Source organism: Dryobates pubescens, chromosome 3 (assembly GCF_014839835.1).
Source record: "Dryobates pubescens isolate bDryPub1 chromosome 3, bDryPub1.pri, whole genome shotgun sequence".
NCBI lineage: Eukaryota > Metazoa > Chordata > Aves > Piciformes > Picidae > Dryobates > Dryobates pubescens.
This window is the reverse complement of record NC_071614.1, coordinates 29,128,545-29,149,419: the sequence shown is the minus strand read 5'-3', so window position 1 is coordinate 29,149,419 and position 20,875 is coordinate 29,128,545. Positions and strand designations below refer to the sequence as shown.

The 20,875-nt window shown below is 38.3% G+C and overlaps 1 protein-coding gene across 2 annotated transcripts in view; it reads left to right on the top strand.

The window, feature by feature from the left end:
* Positions 1-20,875, top strand: part of LDAH (lipid droplet associated hydrolase) — a 110,714-nt gene that overhangs the window by 53,802 nt on the left and 36,037 nt on the right. For both annotated transcript variants that reach the window (XM_054179893.1, XM_054179894.1), the window contains one exon: positions 17,247-17,487. In XM_054179893.1, the coding sequence (XP_054035868.1) occupies positions 17,247-17,487 (241 nt within the window). The remainder of the gene's footprint in view (positions 1-17,246; positions 17,488-20,875) is intronic.

Here is a 20,875-nt window from a genome sequence, read left to right as displayed (position 1 = left end):
GCTTTGTTTTAATTTGTCCTTGCTGGGAATTGTTTGCTCTTAGTTCCCTGATGGTATTTAGTGATGGTGAAATATAGATACGTGGTTATGTCTAATGAAAAGGATCACGATCTGGAGAAACAAAATGGATAAACACTATGTTTATGTGTCTTTCATGTTACTTTAAGACTTACAAAGTGCAAAGATTCTTCATAAGTACTAAAATGGGTAGAGGACTTACAGTAATACTAATACAAAGGCAGTGACAGCATTTGCAAAATGATTAATATGCAGGAAAAAAAATAGATGTGTAAACTTGGCAGACCCCACAACAAAATTGTTACACATTTCAAATAAAGGCATATCTTGTAAGGAGAGTTGCAAATTTCTAGGCCACCATATAAAACCAAACTATGTGTGATGTATTTTTCTTATTCAGTCCATCTTATCTGGGCAGAAGAGCTACATATTAAATATAACGCAAACAATGTTGGTCTGATACACGGTCATCTTCATCCCCTTTTAAGTGTTGAAGAAGCAAAAACTAAAAGCTTGAACACAGCTTTGCACAGATTTAGTCATGAGTTCAACTGTCTTTAGTGAGACATGTTAATAGATGTTTTAAGTTGGTTGCTGAATTGGACTATTTCTATAGTGTATATATTTTGGAGGAGTTCTCTCTACCAGCTCCTGATAGATAGCAAATCTTTGGGAGCATAAACAAGGAATTACAGGTCCGAGCCAACAGCTGGACTAAAATTTGCTTTATTTGACAGCACACACATTCCAGAGTCTGCATAATCCACCCTGCAACAGATGACAATGTTCCCTCAGTGACGCCTCAAGCAGTATCAGTAAATCTAGTGGAATAGCCAGTAAATCAATATGAACTTGGTGCATATGTAAATATTATTCAGCTGTGTTACTTGGAAAAAATGAGAGGTAATGCAAATGAATTGCTAAACCTGACCAAATAAACAATACACTGTCTCTTTGAAGAATCAAGGAAGTTTTTACAAAGATTTATAGAGAGGTTTCTTTGGGGATTTTTTTTTTTGGGTTGGTTGGTTGATGGTGGTTATTTGTTTGTTGTTGTGGAGGTTTTTTAAGGCCATAAATTAAAACAGCCTTTATATGAAAACCTAAGACAAACATAAAACCTTTTTTTTAATATGGTACGGGAGGCTGCAAAGCAAAGAGCAATAGTGGATGGGTTCATGGCAAACAAAGATTTATAAGAGAGATACTGACTTACAACTGAGACACTTATAAAAAGGCCACGTACAAGCTCAACAGAACTTCAGAGCACTGTTGCTGAAAGGCTGATCACTGTGGAATGGGTTTGAGAGTGTCAGCTCACCCAAGAGACCACTTGCAACCCTTATGTTCACTGGCTTGATGACAGACTCTAATCCTAACAGTCCCAGTCATACTCTTTTCTGCCTCTCTTCACCAAGAAAAGTTTTTTAAAATGTAAACTGTAAGAAATGCAGCAATCAAAAGGCAGATGGGGGTTTTTGTGTAACCCTCAGTGAACACTCCATTTGAGAACAGGATCAGGTAATGTCTAGATTACTGTGTGCTGTATAGATCTGCCTGAGATTACTCTTCATAGATGAATGACCTACCTTGTAATATGGAGGACAAAAGAGAATATTAAATATCTCAAGGATATTTAAAATAATTAGAGCAATTGTAATGAGAAACAAACTGTTGAAAGTCAGGCATCTTCTGATGTCAAATGTCCAACAGAAAATTAAGTAAGGAGTCCAACATTTTGTCTTTTGCTTTTGCCAGGGAGAGGCATGCATCTTTATCTACATTAAGAATATAATTTTTTGCCACAGCAAATTGACTTCAAGCCAAAGTGGAATGAACTACCAATTATCAGCAAATAACTAAACCTAGGAGGAACTGAAGTATGATCAGTAATTTGCAAATAGTCTTCATTCTTGCCTACTGTTATTGTTTTGTGTCTGACTGGTTTTCTGTTTTCTGCTAGTTTGTCTTGAGGTGAGAAATGATCTTGCAATCAGACATTGTGTAGTCTTGTTACACATGGCATTGTCTTCTGACTCTTATTTTGGCCTGCTAGTCAACAAGCTAATTTTCCTCCAAGATGAGATAACCTGATTTATTCTTCAAAGTTGTTCCCCCAAAATGAGAGAGATTGAAAAATGAAAGATTTCCAGAGGTCTCTATATTCTGTCCTGTCCACAATCCAGACTTGTTCTGGCTTTTAACTTTGTAATTAACAAGGAAGAAACAATGAAAGTTATCAACGTAAGATGATAAAATTCTCAATTTTTTTTTGGCAGCATAAAACATCAGGATTAGGAACATGTAAAATTTTCAAAGTTTCATGTTGGGAAGGATTACTTGTTGCACTATGACCTTTTTAGAATCTTCTCTAATCGCTATTGAAGTCTTGAACTTCTAACCCAAAACATGGAGTTTACCAAGAAACCATGAACGAAAGATATGAATGAGACTTATGGTGCTTGTCAGCCTACTTAGCCAAAACTCATTCCTGATTACCTGCTCCAAAGAAGCTTTTTGAAATTAACCTTGATTTTAATTGCTTCATTTTATTCTGCTCACTAGTGTTTCATGGCCTGTTTCTGTTAATTCTGTTAGTACACCATGGTTCAACTCTTGTCAGCCACATGGAAGGTGTAGTTCATAATACTGTCAACACCTGAAAGTGGGTAGCTGAATGGTGGATTTGCCTGGTTGAGTTCAGTGTCTTATGAAAGAGTGTCAATATAGAAACTCAGTTTAGAAAACAAAGATTAGGGAAAAAAGGAAAAAAGGAGACATATACATCATACTAAACAAAATTAATTCTTAAATGCACTCTTTTTATGTCTGCCTAGTATAGACTGAAGGCTATACACTGTTTGTCTTATTTGATTCCTAAATGTCTGTCCTAAAAACAGATACACCAAAAAGGTAAGATACATTAAATAATAAGTTCTGGTTTGCCTTCTAGAAAATACTTTTGAACTATATACATATAATTCATTCTTAATACTGCCTTTCATATATCTTGAAAACAAATGATGCTTTTCTGAACAGTGCTGCTGTATGTATACATAGCATAGCTTGGGGGGTTGCAGCAGGTAAATATCACCTGCTCAGTCCTAGACCTTATGGGAAGTACTGGATAACATATAATTCAATAGTCAGAAAATTGACATCCCAGAAATGTTAAAGATCAGATGAAACTGGTAAATAGTAGAGTGGTAATTAAAAGCACAAGTACAAATTCAATTAAAATTGATGTTTGGTGCAATTTAAAAGACAGCTGACAGAATCAGCAGCAGTATATCCATCAGGACATTGTTATTGAGCATATGGACTCAAGTTTCTGTTTTTAACATTGATCACATTTTAAAGAGTGAGGATTCATTCATTGTGATCTAAAGTTTAGATCATAAGTCTGTGACAAGAAGGCCTGAGGAAAAACCGATTCCCCAAACTTTCTGAGGAGAATTGGTTTTCGTTCATAATGCTCACTGGTTCTTCAACTTCTGTTATCCTGTTTAACGTATTTGGTTACTGCTCAGCTGAATATAGAATCAGTGTCAAAACCAAGATTTTAGTCTGTGATGATTCAAAGTAAGAAAATATAACAAAAATAATTTTGATTTCAAGAGATTTGAATTTTTAAATAACATTGTGTTTATTTCACAGCTAATGAAACATCCAGTTTCTTTTCAGATGTGTGTTGTCAGAAGTCAAGTAAACCTATAAAAATTATTTTTTCTAGGAAGTTAAAAGACATTAAGGTAGCCAAATGTACAAACAGAAAAGGAAGAAAAATAAACTGGAAGTGGAATCTGTGATCATTCATCAAGAATCCAAAGTAAAACATGAGAGCAAAGAGGAAATGAAGCTCTAAAAATAAAAAGATGGGTAGAATGGTAAATGGCAGAATAACAGGATTTTTACAGATTTGCTCATAAAATCCTGTTATTTTGAATCCCCAAAAAATTTGATTCATATTGTCATAACTAAGTGAAATTATTCTGTGAAAATGAGGCAATCATAAGCAAATTTCAAAAACCATTAGCATTCATAGCATGTGTTTTCCAAAGAGCTCAATACCTTTTCAACAGCTGGATTTCCCAAGGAAATGGTAAGATCTGTTGAAATTATCTCTGCAGATGTCTACGTGTAGCGCTTGAAAATCAGAGATGCATCTCTTTGGAGAGATCAGTATCAAGAAAGTGCATCTTACAGGATAGCCATGGGATCAGACCAAGCCAGCATGGATTCAGGAAGGACAGGTCCTGCCTGACCAACCTGATCTCCTTCTATGATCGGGTGACTGCCTGGTGGATGTGGAGAAGGCTGTGGATGTAGTCTATCTGGACTTCAGCAAGGCCTTTGACACTGTCCCCCATAGCAAACTCCTGGCCAAGCTGTCAGCCTGTGGCTTGGACAGCAGCACTCTGTGCTGGGTTAGGAACTGGCTGGAAGGCTGAGCCCAGAGAGTGGTGGTGAATGGTGCCACATCCAGCTGGCAGCCAGTCACTAGTGGTGTCTCCCAGGGATCAGTGTAGGGCCCCATCCTATCCAATATCATTATTGATGATCCAGATGAGGGGATTGAGTCCACCATTAGTAAGTTTGCAGATTACACCAAGTTGGGAGCAGGTGTTGATCAGTTAGAGGGTAGAAGGACTCTACAGAGGGACTGTGACAGGCTGGAGAGATGGGCAGAGTCCAAGGGCATGAGATTTAACACATCTAAATGCTGGGTTCTACACATTGGCCACGACAACCCCATGCAGTTCTACAGGCTGGGGTCAGAGTGGCTGGAGAGTGACCAGGCACAAAGGGACCAGGGGGTGCTGGTTGATAGAACATGAGCCAGCAGTGTGCCCAGGTGGCCAAGAAGGCCAGTGGCATCCTGGCCTGTATCAGGAGCAGTGTGGCCAGAAGGAGCAGGGAGGTCATTGTGCCCCTGTACTCAGCACTGGTTAGGCCACACCTTGAGTCCTGTGTCCAGTTCTGGGCCCCTCAGTTTAGGAACATGTCCAGAGAAGGGCAACAAAGCTGGGGAGGGGTTTGAAGCACAAGCCCTGTGAGGAGAGGCTGAGGGAGATGGGCTTGCTTAGCCTGGAGAAGAGGAGGCTTAGGGGAGACCTTATTGCTGTCTACAACTACCTGAAGGGAGGTTGTAGTCAGGTGGGGGCATGTCTCTTCTCCTAGGCAACCAGCACCAGAACAAGAGGACACAGTCTCAGGCTGTGCCAGGGGAGGTTTAGGCTGGATGTTAGGAAGAAGTTCTTCACAGAGAGAGTGATTGCCCATTGGAATGTGCTGCCCAGGGATTTGGTGGAGTCACCATCATTGGAGGTGTTTAGGAGGAGACTTGAAAGGGTGCTTGGTGCCATGGTATAGTTGATTAGATAGTGTTCTATTCTATTCTATTCTATTCTATTCTATTCTATTCTATCTAGAATGATTTTGTTGTTTTTCTTCTGCAACAACTAGAAATCAGGAGTTTTCATGCTGATTTAAAATTGAGTTGAGAAAAGGGGAAAGCATTCAGTTGAAGATCTGTCCATGAAAGGAATGTGTGAAGGGACATTGTGAGGTTTTTGAACACAGGCTTTGCAAACATAGTGAAACTTAAACAACTCTGGTAACCAATGTCTGTTGATTGAAGCTCTGTAGTAAAACGTGATTTTGCTGGCAATCCAGAGCCTTCAACAAAGAGGCTGAACTGCTTCATCAGCTCTGGCCTCTCATTGCACAATACAGTTACTCAAGCAGTGAGGAAGGACTTGACTCATACCTTCTCCTTAGAAAAGCTTACTTGGAATGAAGTGTTGTAGTTAAAAAATATATTTTACCATATTGTTAATTTGTTCATTCTCCACAGTTTACAGTGAAGTCTGGAAATACTGATTCTGTAGACTTGACTGGAAAACTGTATTCCTCTGCATTAGCTCCTATACAGAGAATGGTTGTGCCCTGTTTGAAGAGCTCATTGCAGGAGTGGTAGGAATCGAAAAAAAGACTCAGACTCTGAGCTTAGATAACACATTCCATGCATTTAGGGAATTTCCAATGCATTATTGAATGAAGTTCTGATAAATACTGGAGACTTCATGTGTGTGTGTTTGCTGTCTCTTTAGTATTTCTTTGATGACTGATTATTTTAGGGGACTATTGGCCCATGCCATGGATCTTTTCTGGTACCTGAGGATGTGTCGAGTTACTCTATACCTATGTTTAGAGAACTGTGTTAAGCCCAAGATTCTACTTAAGAATCACTCTCTGTGCTTTTATAGCTGAGATAATTTTTAAAATTGCATATAACAGAAGTCCACTTCCTACCTTTGGAGGAACTTCTTACCTTTGGAGTCCTGTAAGAAAATGCAGTTATTGTTAATGAAAATACACTTCTAATAACTTTGTTACAACATTTCTAGTCACTGGAAAATTGTAGGAGTATTCCACTCCATTTCAAATCCAAAACAAAGTATATAAGGTGATGAATTAATTGAGTCCCAATTGTTTTAAAAAACACTACATTCCTGCTCCTCTATTTTAAAACATCAGTATGATTACTGAAATTAAAGGTACAACTCCAGATCTCAATAAATATAATTTGAATTGTGATCTTTAATGGAAGCTGGCAGAGTTCAGACTTTTTATCTGGCATTGTCAATTGAAAGATATTATCCAAATTCTTGTTCTCAGGTGCACTAAACCCCTTCCTACCTGATGCCTAGTTTTCTTCACATGATAAATTAGCTATGATGATTTTGCTCTAGCAGATTCCTGTCTATATTCCATTTGTCATAATAATTACAGCTAGGAGCAGCCTGTCGCATTACAAATGAAGGAACTTTTTGGGGTTGGTTGGTTGGTTTTGGGTTTTGTATTTTTAAAATGCATGCAGTTCTGGGAAAGCCAATGCCAGGATGGAAGAACAAGTGACTGAGAGAATTCCTCACTCCCTCCTCTCTCTTTTTCTTGTCCCCTGATGCCCTGACAAGACTTTGGGATATATGTTCTGTCTGGAACCTCAAATATTACTTGTTTCTTTTCTTCCTTTGACAAAAATACAAAGTTCAGCTTTGTGTTCCATTTCTTCTCAGTCTGTACATCTTGACTCACTCATCCTTCTGTTCTTCGCTGATGTCACAAGTCAGGACATCAGTGTACCTCTTCCTCCAAAGTACATCATTAAGTAATCCACTTTAAATGGTTAAAATGGAAATGGACAGAATTCCTAACATCAAATGTCAGCTCAGATTTCTTTATCTGTCTACTAATTCTTCTAGCCAAGTAGGGTTATGGACTAGGGTTGACTGGATACCATTCTGACAGCTGACCTCAGTGAGTGCTGAAATACACCTTTTCCAAATGTCTTAAGTAGAGCACTTAAAAATAGAAGTCCAAGGATTTTGAGGCGCTGGTGGAAAATCATGGTCTTCCTTTTTCACCAGCAAAATGAGGTTTTAATTGTAAGGCTGGTTTTCCTTGAACTGAATGGATTGTCATCAAAATTTCTTGGTATATCTGGCTGTACATTGCTGACTGTGGAAGCAGATGGTTCAGGACAACAGGAAATCTGATTCTTAACACTTTCTTTTTGTCTGAACCATCTCTCTACTTTAAAGGGCTTATTACTGGTTGATCAAAAGCAGTCAGTGCCCCAGGTTATGTCTACAAGGGTCACATTTACTAGTCTGTATAGCATAAGGCTACCTGCCGATGCAATGTGATGATCTCACGGGAGTGCTACACTCAAAAAAAACTCGACCCTGTACCTCCAAAAGGAAAACGGAAAGAATTTCTCCTGGAAAATGGCAGCTGCATTCTGACATTCATGTAATGGGAGCAACTGAAAGCTTTATGGTGTGTAACTGTGACACTGCATTCCAACATAAGCTTCTCCTTGCCCTTCATCCAACCAATAAACTACTCTTCCTTTCTTTTCACTCTCACCCTTCCTAATCTTCTTCTGTTTATATGCTTTAATCATAATAGCAACAAATCCATCCCTGTCGGTATTATCACACCGTTGCAAATTTTGGCTGTCTTCTTTGGCAATTCCTTTGTAGATGGAATGATATTGCCCACTTTGATGGGGCTTAATTCTCTCTGTAAAATACTGCTCTGTCAATGACTATTTTCTCTATTAAACTATTCTCAGTCCAACAATAAGATACAGATTTTTGGGGAGAACAGTTTTCTCCTTATTACCTTAACCCATAAAAAGGCTTTTTCTTTTCTTTTTTTTTTTTCCAAACATTTTAGGCAAGTCTTCAGTTACCCAAATATTTGCAGTACAGAGTAATTTGCATTTCAGCCCTGTGAGACTTGTAAATGTAATGAACAGTCTGTGTGTTTAATATTTTTTTGTATTTTTAATAATTCACAAATAGTTCAGTATGTAGAGCTGACCTGTAGAGAAGCAGTTTGCAGTGGCTGTAGAGAACACTTCTGCATTTGAGTCTTTTGTATGTTTAACAGATTTCTGCACTTCATCTGGAAAAATTCTAGGAGTGCATCTTATTAAAAATATTTCAAGTAATGTGAAACAACAGATAATTTTTTACTGTACTGTCACCCTCTTGTAAGGTGAGTTATGGATGGTCCCTCTCCTGTTTGCATCAAACAGGTTTCAGCATTGGTAGTTGGTTGTTATGGAAGATGCTTGCAGCCTTTTGAAAGATGTTAGTGAAAATGTATCAATTGCCAAATTGATTGAATTGTCAAAAATCTTCTTTTACTTCTCAATGAAAGAGGTTATTCTATAGCTAGCATAAGTGTTTTATGGCAACCACTGTCTTCATCTGTGTATCTAAGAATATAAAGTATATAAAGATTGTAAGTATATAAAGAATATGAAGTAACTTGGTCTCTGGAGCTGAGAATTTTGTGGCTTTGGTGAGACCTACATTGACTGTCGACTGTCATGCTTAATAACTGAATAATAAATCTTCTAATCAGACTTTATTTGTGAGACAGAATATAATTGAGGCCCATTGCATTGATGGGAATTTTACTGTCAGTTTCAACAGGAACTGCAGTCTTACTAGGGCTGTACCTTTTCAGATTTTCTGTTTGTGACCACTATTGGCAAAGGTCCTTGTTTTCACTCTTAGCAGCTGAAGTTAGATACAACCAAGATTTCCATGCCTCTTGCTACTGAAAGATGTATTCTAATTTACTTTCATCCCATTTTAGTTCTTCTGTAATGAAACTCTGCAGAGCAAAGTTACTACTGTAGAAGCCTGATTGTGATTCATGTTCTAAAAGGACTTTTCATATGGCTGGTCCAATAAGTTTAGATGCAGGATTCCAGTGTATAAAGCTCAGAATCAAATTTATGCTAAGTCAGTGGAAAGTGGCCTTAAAATACACATAAATTTAGTCACACCACACCTTAGGTCAAATGACACTCAGGTCTACATACCTAAGGGTGTAATCATTGTCCCCAGCACTGTATTTGTCGTTACACTGAAGACTACAGGTCGAAATACAAATACATTTAAGGAATGCTGGTCTTGAATTTTGTTTCCATCCAAGTGGAACTGCCAGGAAGCACTGGAAGCCTGAGGCATTAAAGATGTACTTCAAATAAAACTGGATAATGTATGTTAAATAAAGTGCCAGGACATGGAAAACCCTTGTGATCACTGTAGAGCATTTTAAACAGATGAGAATATTGCATGCTATTTATATCATCAGGTAAAAGCTGAAAGAAAGTAGTAAAAAAATAAACCAAAGTTTTCATTCATTTGAAAAATGTGTGGTCAAATATGTATATATAGTTGAACATGGTGTGTCAAGTTTGCATGCTGAAGGAGGTGTAATTTGCATGTTAATACTGGTTATATTGCATGTAAGAAACTGTAAATTAGTATGAGTGATGGAGGGACAGACTGGGAAAAAGGATAATTTTTCTAATGGTGTTTAACAGGTACATTAACTTTTATTTTCAAGGCATCCTTCTAACTGCTTTTCCTGATAATTTTTTTATTTTTACCAAATAGTGTAAGAGCAAACCTGTACTAGATGCACTGCTGAGTTAAGGAGACTCCACTGCTGGGAAAGATTGGTCATAGTTATGTTGATTTGTACAAGGGAGTCCTGACATTTTCCGTCAGTGGGAAGTTGAGTTTTCATGTTTTTCTGTCATTGAAGAACACCTAAAACTAACACTTATGTCTTGAACTCTTTCTATCTTCTTTTTCTGGACATAAAAAAAATCTGAAGTTATCATCCAAATAAGTGACAGCAGGAAAACTATATAGTTTTTAGTGAATATGTGCAGTTAATGGAAAGGACTGTAGAATAAGGTAAGAGAGTACATTTGTTATGGTTACAGTAATTTGTGCACCATGTATAATTAGAAGCAGCAAAGGCTGAGCACAGATAGACAGTATATACATTGTTCCCCAAAATAGTGAAAACCTTCTAGATGGCAAGTGGTGTGTCTTGTTTACATGCTCACAATAAAATTAATTAAATATTTGAAGTCAAAAAGGAATTCTCTGTTAGCCCTGATCTCTGTGTTTTGTTTTGGTAGCATTTTCTTGTGCTTGACAAGAATCCTTTCCTGGGATTTTTAAAATATTTTAGTTCAGTGACTTCTGTATCAGAGAAGGGGACATGCCAATGGTAGTGCTGTTAGTCTGTCATCTTTTCATCCTGTGCTGGATCATCAGCTGGAGCGGGGGGGGGGAGCTTCTTCCAGGGCATCATAAAGTCTAACATTGAATGCTGTAGGCTTTGCTACAGTTTGATGTGAAGGAAATATTGAATGATTGTGGATTTGGTTTAGTGACCAGTCTTGTGCTGGAGTATTAAGTCCATTTTGTTAACAGCATTCTGTAAATCAGAGTGATTATATATATATATATATGCTGTTCTCAACTTAATGTTTCATTCTGGTTTTTTTAGAGGAGGTGTAAAAACTTTCTGAATAATCTTTGATTGTTTTGTTTGTTTTGTTCTGTTTTTTGTTTTGTTTCATTTTGGTTTGTTTTGTTTTTCCGTGGGCATAACCACTCTGCAGAGTTTCTGCCAGCTTGCTGTGTAATTGAAACAAGTTTTCATTTTAAAAAATTATTTATTTTTAATGCAGTAACCCACTTACACAAAAGGAGGAAAGAAGTAAAAAAAAAGCCTCTCAGATATCTTATGTCAGTGCATTTACTTCCCATTCTTCCTGGGTTATTAGTCTAGTCAGGATACATAATATGCTGTTGTTGTGGGACAATGTAGTTCCATGAGAGAAGTGAATATATAAAAAACATTATCAGTTAACATTTTTACTGCTTCCTGATCTAATGTTTCGGGTTTGGAAATGCAAAGTGTGTGTCACATCCATCTAAGGTGACATTCCTCTCTCTTGCACTGTTCCTCTTGGTAACAGCTACACAGCAGGGACCATGCAGAATGAATGTTGGCATCAACATAGACTTCTGATACTTGCTCTAACATTTGAAGTTTTTAATTTCTTCTGTTTCATCTACTTGTTTTGCTTGTGCCACTTTGCTTCCTTTGCATTTATAGTCCTAAAAGTTTGAGGAGTTATGGTTCTCCACCCTGATGCCTTTTTGCTCCCATTTTGCAAAACTATTCATATTCCTTTCTTGATACATATAACTTCCTTCAGCAATGTTCTCATCCAAGCACTTCATTAATTTTATGCTGTGTTTGCATCTGGCTTTTCGTTTCACTCTTGACTGCATGTCCAGAGAAGGGCAACGAGGCTGGTGAGAGGCCTCAAGCACAAGCCCTATGAGGAGAGGCTGAGGGAGCTGGGGTTGTTTAGCCTGGAGAAGAGGAGGCTCAGTGGAAACCTCATTGCTGTCTACAACAACTGAAGGGTGACAGAACAAGAGGACACAGTCTCTAGCTGTGCCAGGAGAGGTTTAGGCTCGAGATGAGGAGAAAGTTCTTCATAGAAAGAGTAATTGGCCATTGGAATGTGCTGCCCAGGGAGGTAGTGGAGTCACCATCCCTGGAGGTGTTCAAGAGGGGATTGGAAGTGGCACTTGAAGCCATGGTTTAGTTAGTCATGAGGTGTTGGGTGAAAAGTTGGACTTGATGATCTCTGAGGTCTTTTCCAAACATATTGACTCTGTGATTCTATGAACCTGTGCCCAGGCATAGTGTGGGAATGTGGTGGCTAGTTTTGGCCAAAATCATGGTGGAGGACATACTAAAAAGTTTTGGTCCTGGAGCCTAGGTCCTAGCCCAGTTTAGTTTGCCTGTATGGGTGTTAGGATGCAAACTGGAAGCCACATTCATAGGTGATAAAAATGTTTCTACTAGTTTCACCTATTTCTATTTACAGAATGCATACAAGGGGGAAAAATCACTTAGGACAGTCAATAATCATTGTCCCTGGTATCACAGAATCACAGAATAGTAGGGTTTAGGTTATTTCTGTACTGATACCTTCAAGAAAACTGTTGCATTACCATTCTAGCCATAGCTCAGCTCTGTGCACATGAGCTTACTTTACTGTGTTTAATTAGGAATTAATTTGCTCTTTTAATTAAGTATTCAATTGCTCTTTTAGTGTAAGACATCATTAATATTCATGTATCCAATGTACTGGAAATGGGCATCTCTAGGTTTTGCTATATTTATTTGGCACAGTATTAGAAGTGTGTACCTGGCTGGTATGTGTACATGTGTGTGTATGTGCATGTGTTGGGCTTGGTATGTGTCCAGGGCAACGCCTAGACCTAAGGCCTGAGAAGTAACCACACAGAAAATGTCAAGCAGAATTTAATCCAAAGTTTATTTGCTAAATGGATCTTATTAATTGCTTGCAAGCTTTTATGCTTAGTCTTTAAAAGTGCACTTCATGTTTGCATACTAATGTTTTGTGTCTCTGGCACTGTTGTTTGTATTCACATGTCTTTGTATAAAAGAAAAAAATTCCTGACTTTAAAAATAATGTTAATCTTTAAATACATTGCTCTCTGCTGGTATCCTGTTTTATTTATGCTACTGTGTTGTTAGTGGTGTAAAAAAGCTGACAGGGCTTAACTGAACCATAATTTCTTCTGATACTGAGAGAAATTCTGCCTGTGAACTTCTGCACAGCCTCCACATGCCTTTACAGCCCTGCACACGTCAGTTCCCTTGGATAACTCAGTCCCTAGCTGAATCCTCAGTATGCCTGTGAAATTCCGCCAGGAGGTTCTATGATCAAAAGTCTTTATCCAATCTATTCCCAAATTCTGAAAACTCAAACACTTATTAGTAAAGATGAGCTTGTGTGCTCCTGTTAGTTGCACTCAAAAAAATCACTTTTCTTAGGAGCAAGAATTCCTTCAGCCCATCAGGGATAATGTAAGTGTATTATTTGAGGCTCTAACAGCATTTTTGCAGTGTTGGGTATACTAACTGTGCTTTTATTTGGAAAAATAAATTAAGCTCTGCAGAGGGAAAATTATCCTACTCATAGACAAAAGGTTTTCTTAGAAAATAGATTTAAAAATCCATTTTTCTGTCAGTGTCATAGTTTATACATACATAATGGGAGCTCTAGAATGAAGGGAACATAAAAAAGTATCTGGTTCCAGAGTGAAAATTTGGGCACTAATAAATGGGAAATGTAGAAAATTTAATTTGAATGTGTGAACTGTAGTACATGTGCCCCTGTTTCATTGCAGTATCTTGGGAGGGGGCTTTAGATGATGGTAGCAGAAGATTCTCTTGAGCTGTGCAGCCACTAATGAGCTACGTCACCATGCTGTGGTGGTAAAAATATGCAAACTTTTAAAACAAATGCTGGTTATTTACTCTTTTTTTTTTTTTTTGGCTACTTTGTCTTACAGAAACAGTTTCAAAAAACTTCCAACAGTTTCTGCAAATCCAAAAAATATGCTGACATAACCATTATACAGAGAAGACTTGGGCATACTCACTTGTCATCTTGTCAGCTTGTTTTAGATAGATTAAATGCTGAATCAGAAGCCCAGGTGTACAGGAATGTATCTGTTCTTTATGTAGGCAGTTTGGAGTAATTCTTTGTTTTATTCTTTAGCGTATATATGAAGCAATGATCACATGAAGTGAATCATACTAGTTTTGGGATCTTGCATAAACAAAGCTCAATGCCATGCTTTTGGGGAATGGGCATTTAATATTCTTTGCTTCAAGGGCTTACCTTTCCTCTGAAATAAGTAATTTCTCTTCCCTCTCTGTTGTAAAATTTACTATGCAGGTTGTAAAGTTTACTATGACAGGCTGATCACTCTAGATACCAAAGTATATATGCAACGACAAAAGTGAAATTTGAAAAGTTCCCACCTTCCTACTGTGGGGTGTGTTGAAGGAATAAAAGGCAGAAAATACTTGACTTCCAGAGTTCTCAGGCCATGCCCCATCCAGTTTTTCAATGATCTATATATTGCTTGACTAGGGACTAGGAGCTGCCTTGGAATCCATGCAGAATTATGTGAAGAGCTTGCAGATATTAGCATCTTGTTGACAATACCTAAAACCTCAGGGATGCTGCATTGTGTTAGTCATTTGAACCATGCTGGTCTTGAGGCCTGTGTAATTTAAAGAGTTAAAAATTAATTATGAAAATAGAAGCAGTTGCCTGGTGACTGACCCAAAGAACGTCTGTGCCTTACTCAGTGAACTTCAACATATACGTCATCCCGAGTGTTGCAGTCCTGCAATTTAAAAGCATGTTAAATAAGTAACTGTTAAGTAAGTTGAATGGCAGCTTTACAAGTTCAGTTTATTGTCACAGCAATCAACAGTGACAATTACAGTATAATGTAAGAATACATGGACTATTTTTAGTAGGTTGCCCAAAGGATAGGTGATATGACCAACAGCACTCAGCCGCTTGTGGGCACATGGCATGTTTGCCTTCAGTGGATGCACTGGCCAACTTTAAGGAGTCCCCAGATCTGTTTGATTCCCTGGGGCTAGTGTCTCTAGTTGTCCAGCTCTACCTTTCCACATATTTAACAACTGAATTGGGGTATTAATCTGAATTCCTTTCTCCAGTTATGTGTAATATTTTTTTATTCTGATTGTTACAAGAAGAGGGTTACATTATTAAGCCTGAGAAGGGTTTCCATGAGTAAAAGGATCATTAACCTTTACACATTACTTAATGGTATATACTGTGGCATTCATAGGTGTGACGATACCTGGTTCTTAGGGTAGGATGTCTTCAATCTTCAGAACGACTGGACTTAGACTAATACTGAAATTTATAACTTTAATGTAATTCTTTACCATCTCCTTGATTCTAACTAGTGCAAACTGCATATAGAAGAGATCCTGGCATTTGAAAAAGTAAAAAAAAGTATTTACTGATGCTGAGCATTTGAATCTTATTTATTTCCTTCATTTAACCTGTATATTTCTGCTTCACTTATTTCAGGACACAAATGTGATACACCTTTTTATGAACACGTGTGTCATAAATAAATAAAATACCTTAAATCTGTTGTATCCGCAGTTGTATTGCAGAGATGTTGCACTCCCATCTTCTAAGCAATTCTGTGGTCAAATGTGCATTTCAAAATCTGGACTCAGGAATCTAGCAGTAAACAAAGAAATAGTCGACAAGTGTTTGGAAAAATATGCATTTTACATTTATCTATCACTGTCTGAAAAAGAAGAAATTAAATGAAAGTATCCTTCATTTTTCCACCGTCTTAAGTTTGTATACCATTAAAAATGCAGGCATGTGCAGGACATTGTAGCAGCTTTCTTGGTTTCTCCTTTTTCCTCCAGGATTTAGCAACTTCTCTCAGTGCTTAGCACAGCACTCCAAGCAACTAATCCTGTGTCTGTAAACTGTAGCATCGAAGGATTAATGCATGCCTGGGAACGTAGGTCAAATCTGCTTTAGATCACAACAGTTTGAGTTCAGCTCCTAGCTGAAATATCACGAAACTACCATATAATTTAGTACAAGTCTTGCATTCCTGTACTTCAGCTGCTGGTTGCCTTTAATAAAAAGAGGCCCAGGATTGATTTCCCTGAGAAGGTATTTTTCTTTGTCTAAAACTAAAGTGGCATCAGCTGGAAGGTAGAAGCATTTCTTAAAATAGTTCTATATTTGGTATAAATAGCACTTTCAAAGTCTGGGTTTAAAATACTGTGGAAAGTACAATGTGGTGAATTACTGATATTTCCTGAATTTCTTCTGTTTGCTTTGTTACATTACCCAGATCTTGTAATCTTCTCTTGGTGGCATGCCCTGCCTTTGACTGGGTAGCTGCTGAGACCAGTGGTGCTGACATTAGCTGACTCTTACCTGAGAGTAAAGACAATTGCTTTAAAATAGCTTTTTACAAAACTATTAATCTATTTTCCACAATCCATAGAATAATATGTGCAGTAATTGAATGTACATAACTACATCTATTTTATTTATGCTGAGTCACAACAGAGGACAGCAACTTTTACCTAATTGTCTCCAAATGCAGTATCTAGAATCTCTCTTGCTTTACTTTCTTGGTATTTCTGTTAGGTACTGTAGTCACATGCCTTTAAGAGGTTTTTCCTATTGGAATTCCTTCAGTATGTTATTACTTCCAGAAAAAAATGGCAGCTATCATTTTGTAGTATTTGTTTGATCTTGACATTGAAATACTATGAACAGTAGGCATATTAATTCACTTTCAGTTAGTGTGGGTGCATTTTAAATTAATTCTATTTTAGGGCTATAGTGCACTAAATTATCATAATATAAAATAATTGTCAACTTTTGTATATATCTATTTCATTATAACACATAAAAAGCAACCGTAGGGGTTGCTTGTTTTGACCAAGTTTTCCTGCGCTGAACTGCAAGTTGAAACCCTGATGTGTTGTCATGCTGCAAAGTTGCCATCACAGTGGATGACATGTTTAAATGTGTTTCGCTGGTTTACTTAGAGAATACCCGGTGAAATAGATGGTGATGTACTTGTGCTGACATAAACCCTTCCTGGGCTGGTCTGCTGGTCCTAGCTGCTGCCCTCTGCTGGGGTCCTGGCCTCCTGGAGCAACTGGCAGGGTTCCACTCCTGGGCACTTGTGCCAGAATCAGTAGAACTCAGCATTTCATAACCACACTCTTGTTTGCTTTTGAAAGCCAATCAGCATGCTGCAAAGCCTGCCTATGTGTCTGACCTCCAGTGCACCTAGAAACACAAGTTCAAGCAGAGACTCATTTAGAAATGAGGTCCCTTAGGCCAGGATGCGGTGCTGTAGGACTTTGCTGACAGTTGTTTTCTCATGGCCCAACAGGTTCTTCGCTCTGTGCTGCTGTTCCCAACAATAGAGCGTATGGCTCAGTCCCCTCAGGGAAAGCTCATGACCCCTTTGCTGTGCAAACTTCGTTATGCTCTGTACATGCCCGTCTACCTGCTGTCCTTCCTACCAGAGGGAGTCAAAGCTTCTCTGGTGCGGTTTGCTCTGCGAGGTATGAAGACCTATGATGAATCTTCCATAACAACCTCCATAAATCTCTTCAGCGTGGACTGCATTGGTGAGCACCTTTTTTGGGGTTATTGTTTGTTTTTTTTTTCATTATACCAACTTTTGTGTTGTTCACATTTAGTAAATGTTGGTGTGGGCAAAAGCTTAATAATACTAAAGCATGAATAAATTTTGAAGAAGGACAGATTTAATCTTTTCTCAAATTAAGACCATGGGTACAGGAATATCTCCAACAAGTCAATTAAAAAAAACTCTTAAGGGGAAAATAAGAAACTATTTTCTAAGCAAGCTGACCTATTCTACTAACAGTATTTTGTGTGATTAAAATGCTGTTCTACAGTCTTTTACTGCTTACTTTTGCATTTCAATCATATTGGGTGTTGAAAATAAATCAGTAATCAGTTTCAGAAATGGTTCTTTGAATCTGTCCTGTTAAAGCTATGATTTAACCAGGTGTATAGATTTTTTCATCTAACTTGAAATATTGGTAAATTCAGAAAAGGGCCTTCAGCCTGCAAAGACACGTAGAAATTACTTCGTTCACAAAAAGATTTCAGCACATTTTAGGGCATATGGAGAAAGATAGAAGATTAACGTTCCTCTAGTGCATATTATATGCACATTTTGCACATTCCAGCAAGAGAAACAGCCTTAAGAAAGGGAATAATTTCAGATAAATTATGTTAAGCTTAGAATGAAAACCAGAATGTAGATTGTGCTGTACTCCAGGTATTTTGGTAAGGTAGCATTTGAAAAGAAATTGGACTGGAATTGACATGCTAATAGTCAGAATAGTGAGAAGGAAGTTTTGATTGCATTAATAGTTGTAAAAACACATTCCTACATTTCCAGTTGTGCTCTGTCTTCTATCAGTTAAATTTTACCAACTAATCATCCAAACAGATGTGCTAAAGTAACTCTGTGATTGCAGGGAGGTCCTACACCTTTCATGGATACATGTGGATGGGTTGGTCTGTGCTTGAGGCTTGCTGTGGGATTGTGCAGAGAATGAAAGCAGGATGGGCAGTGAGGGTTCCTAGTGCCAAAGCTAGACAGCCCCATTTCTGTTGTACAAACCTGGCATAATAACAGTTGCTCTGCTGCAGTACCCTGTGCCTGACAAAATCAAGCTTCTGGCTGATAATGTAAATTTCTGATAGGAGTCCTATGGTTTGCTGCTTCACTTCCTACTAACTTATGGCAGTTTTATTATGACCAAGGGGAAAACAAGTGTGTGGTCCTAGGTGCACTAGCCTTTCAGGCTTCTTCCTTTGATAATTTGGTCTTGGAGAAAGGTATGTGAAGGTCTGTGAGGTCACACCTCCACAAGCCAGGAAACTTTCTCTGGTCCCTACAGATAAACTTTTACCTCTCAAAACAGATCATACACACACCAAGTTGTATTGGAAGTGGTCCTTGGCCTGCATTAACCTCCAAAAAAAATGTGGCCAGCCATTGTTTGTGAGGGCTGCTTGGCCCAGACCACTGCAGTGGCAGGAGTAATCTAACAGAATGGATTTTGTATGCTGCTGTTGGAACCTGACTTTCCAAGCTCTTTACTCCCCAGGTGAACGAGCCTGGCTGGTGTGTGTGTGTCAACATGTTGTAATTTGCTGTGTGCACAAGTGTCAGATCTGTGTCCAAGCTGTAAGGTAAATTGAGGCGAGAAACCAGACTGAAGGCTCTTGTACTCATAGGATGTAATCTCTGCCTATGTTCAATTTGTTGACTGAATTCATTATACCAGAATGAAAACCCTTGTGAGCCAATGTCCTGTAAAACTTACATAAATAGACCTTATTGATGCAATTAGTTCCTTTGGGCTTGTGATATCATCTCTCTCAATCAGAATTCCCCTTTGGTTTCATCTTTGGAAACTGATGGTGTTTTACAGCCCAGTGACTCAGCACCACATGTGCGGATTAACAATCTTAAGGCTTTCCGGATATTGCCTGTTAACCTTCTCTTGTATTGTTTGTGGATGATAGAAAATGTAACTAGTGAGCAAGGATTCACTAAATCTAGCACAACAACCAAGTCTGTCTTATGGGACTGCTCACCTGCGAGTTACTCAGGCCTCTGAATTTGTGGCAAATCTATTTCTGACTCATTTCTTGTCCCTTAAAACCGCTAGATATGGTTCACAAATATTCAGCAAATAAAGTTGTTTCTCCTTTCCAGGAAGGTTGCATGTCAACTCATTAAAAATACACATATTGCCTTTGGCAGGTACATCTGTTACATTACTGTAATTGTAATAAAAGCTGTGATTAAGGGCAGAGAAGATGGTAAAAGTTTCCTTAAAACTAATACGTCCGTTCAAACAAACCAACCTGCCAGGGATTTGTTACCACATCCAAAGCTTAGTCACAACAATGTTTTCTCTCCTCTGAAAGGAAATGAGATTTGAAAACTTAATCATAGCGGAACTCTTAAGACTGAGTGCTGCTCCTGGTGACACAGAGACTGAAAACCTCCGTTCAGTGGCAGCAGAATCAGGCCCTTGGTTGAAAGGGTCAGTGAAGGAAGAATTGTATTACCTGTCTGTCCCACTGTTTGAAGTTATGTTTGTTCCTGCTTCTTAGCCAAACTCATCTTTTGATGGAACGCAGAAGATTGATGATACATACATAGATGATACATAATAGAACAGAAGGTATTATGGTGACACAGCAGGCATGGTAAGGAAGGATTGGAAAACATAGTGTATAAATAATGAAAGACCCATTAGAAATAAACAAAGGGATCTGAAGGCAATTTACCTACCTGGATCAAACTTCAAGCAAAGATTTTTTGGGGGCAGAAGAAGCATTACAATGAACAAACTAAAATGTAGGTTCTCGTATTCATGAACCTAGGACAAGAATAGACAGAAATGTTGACATTCGTGACCTTGACTTATCTGAAACATCGTCACTCTGTTTATTCAGGCTGGCAAAACAAGGCTACCCCTATCAGGCGCAGTGGTGGTTGTTCTACAAATCATGTACAGTCCTGCAATTCTGGAATACTTTGGCTCTCCAGCACATTGAGATCTGTAAACATTTTTTCAGTGACAGATCCCAGTAGCAGACTTACAGTGACAGTAAACCATTCTATCTACATGCGACAGGATTTATTGTCGAGCCATTTGACTGGCAAACTTCCTCCATTTGTTTCTGTGAAATTTCCACAAAAGCACAGACATTACATAATGGGTAAACACCGCAAGGCTTTTGTGAGAAGCAGGCGTGCAGGTCAGAGGTTAATGCCTGGATGACAGTGAAGATACTGATAAGCACAATAGCAAGAAAAACCTCCAGCTGGCCCAAACATGGTACGTCCTTTGTGATCTTGAACCTGTGACTTCCCGGGAGGAATCTCCGTGTTTTTTTAACCTGTTCTGGGAGCACAGGAGCGCTGCGGTCCAGGGCAGGGGAGGTCTTCTTTGTGCAGTT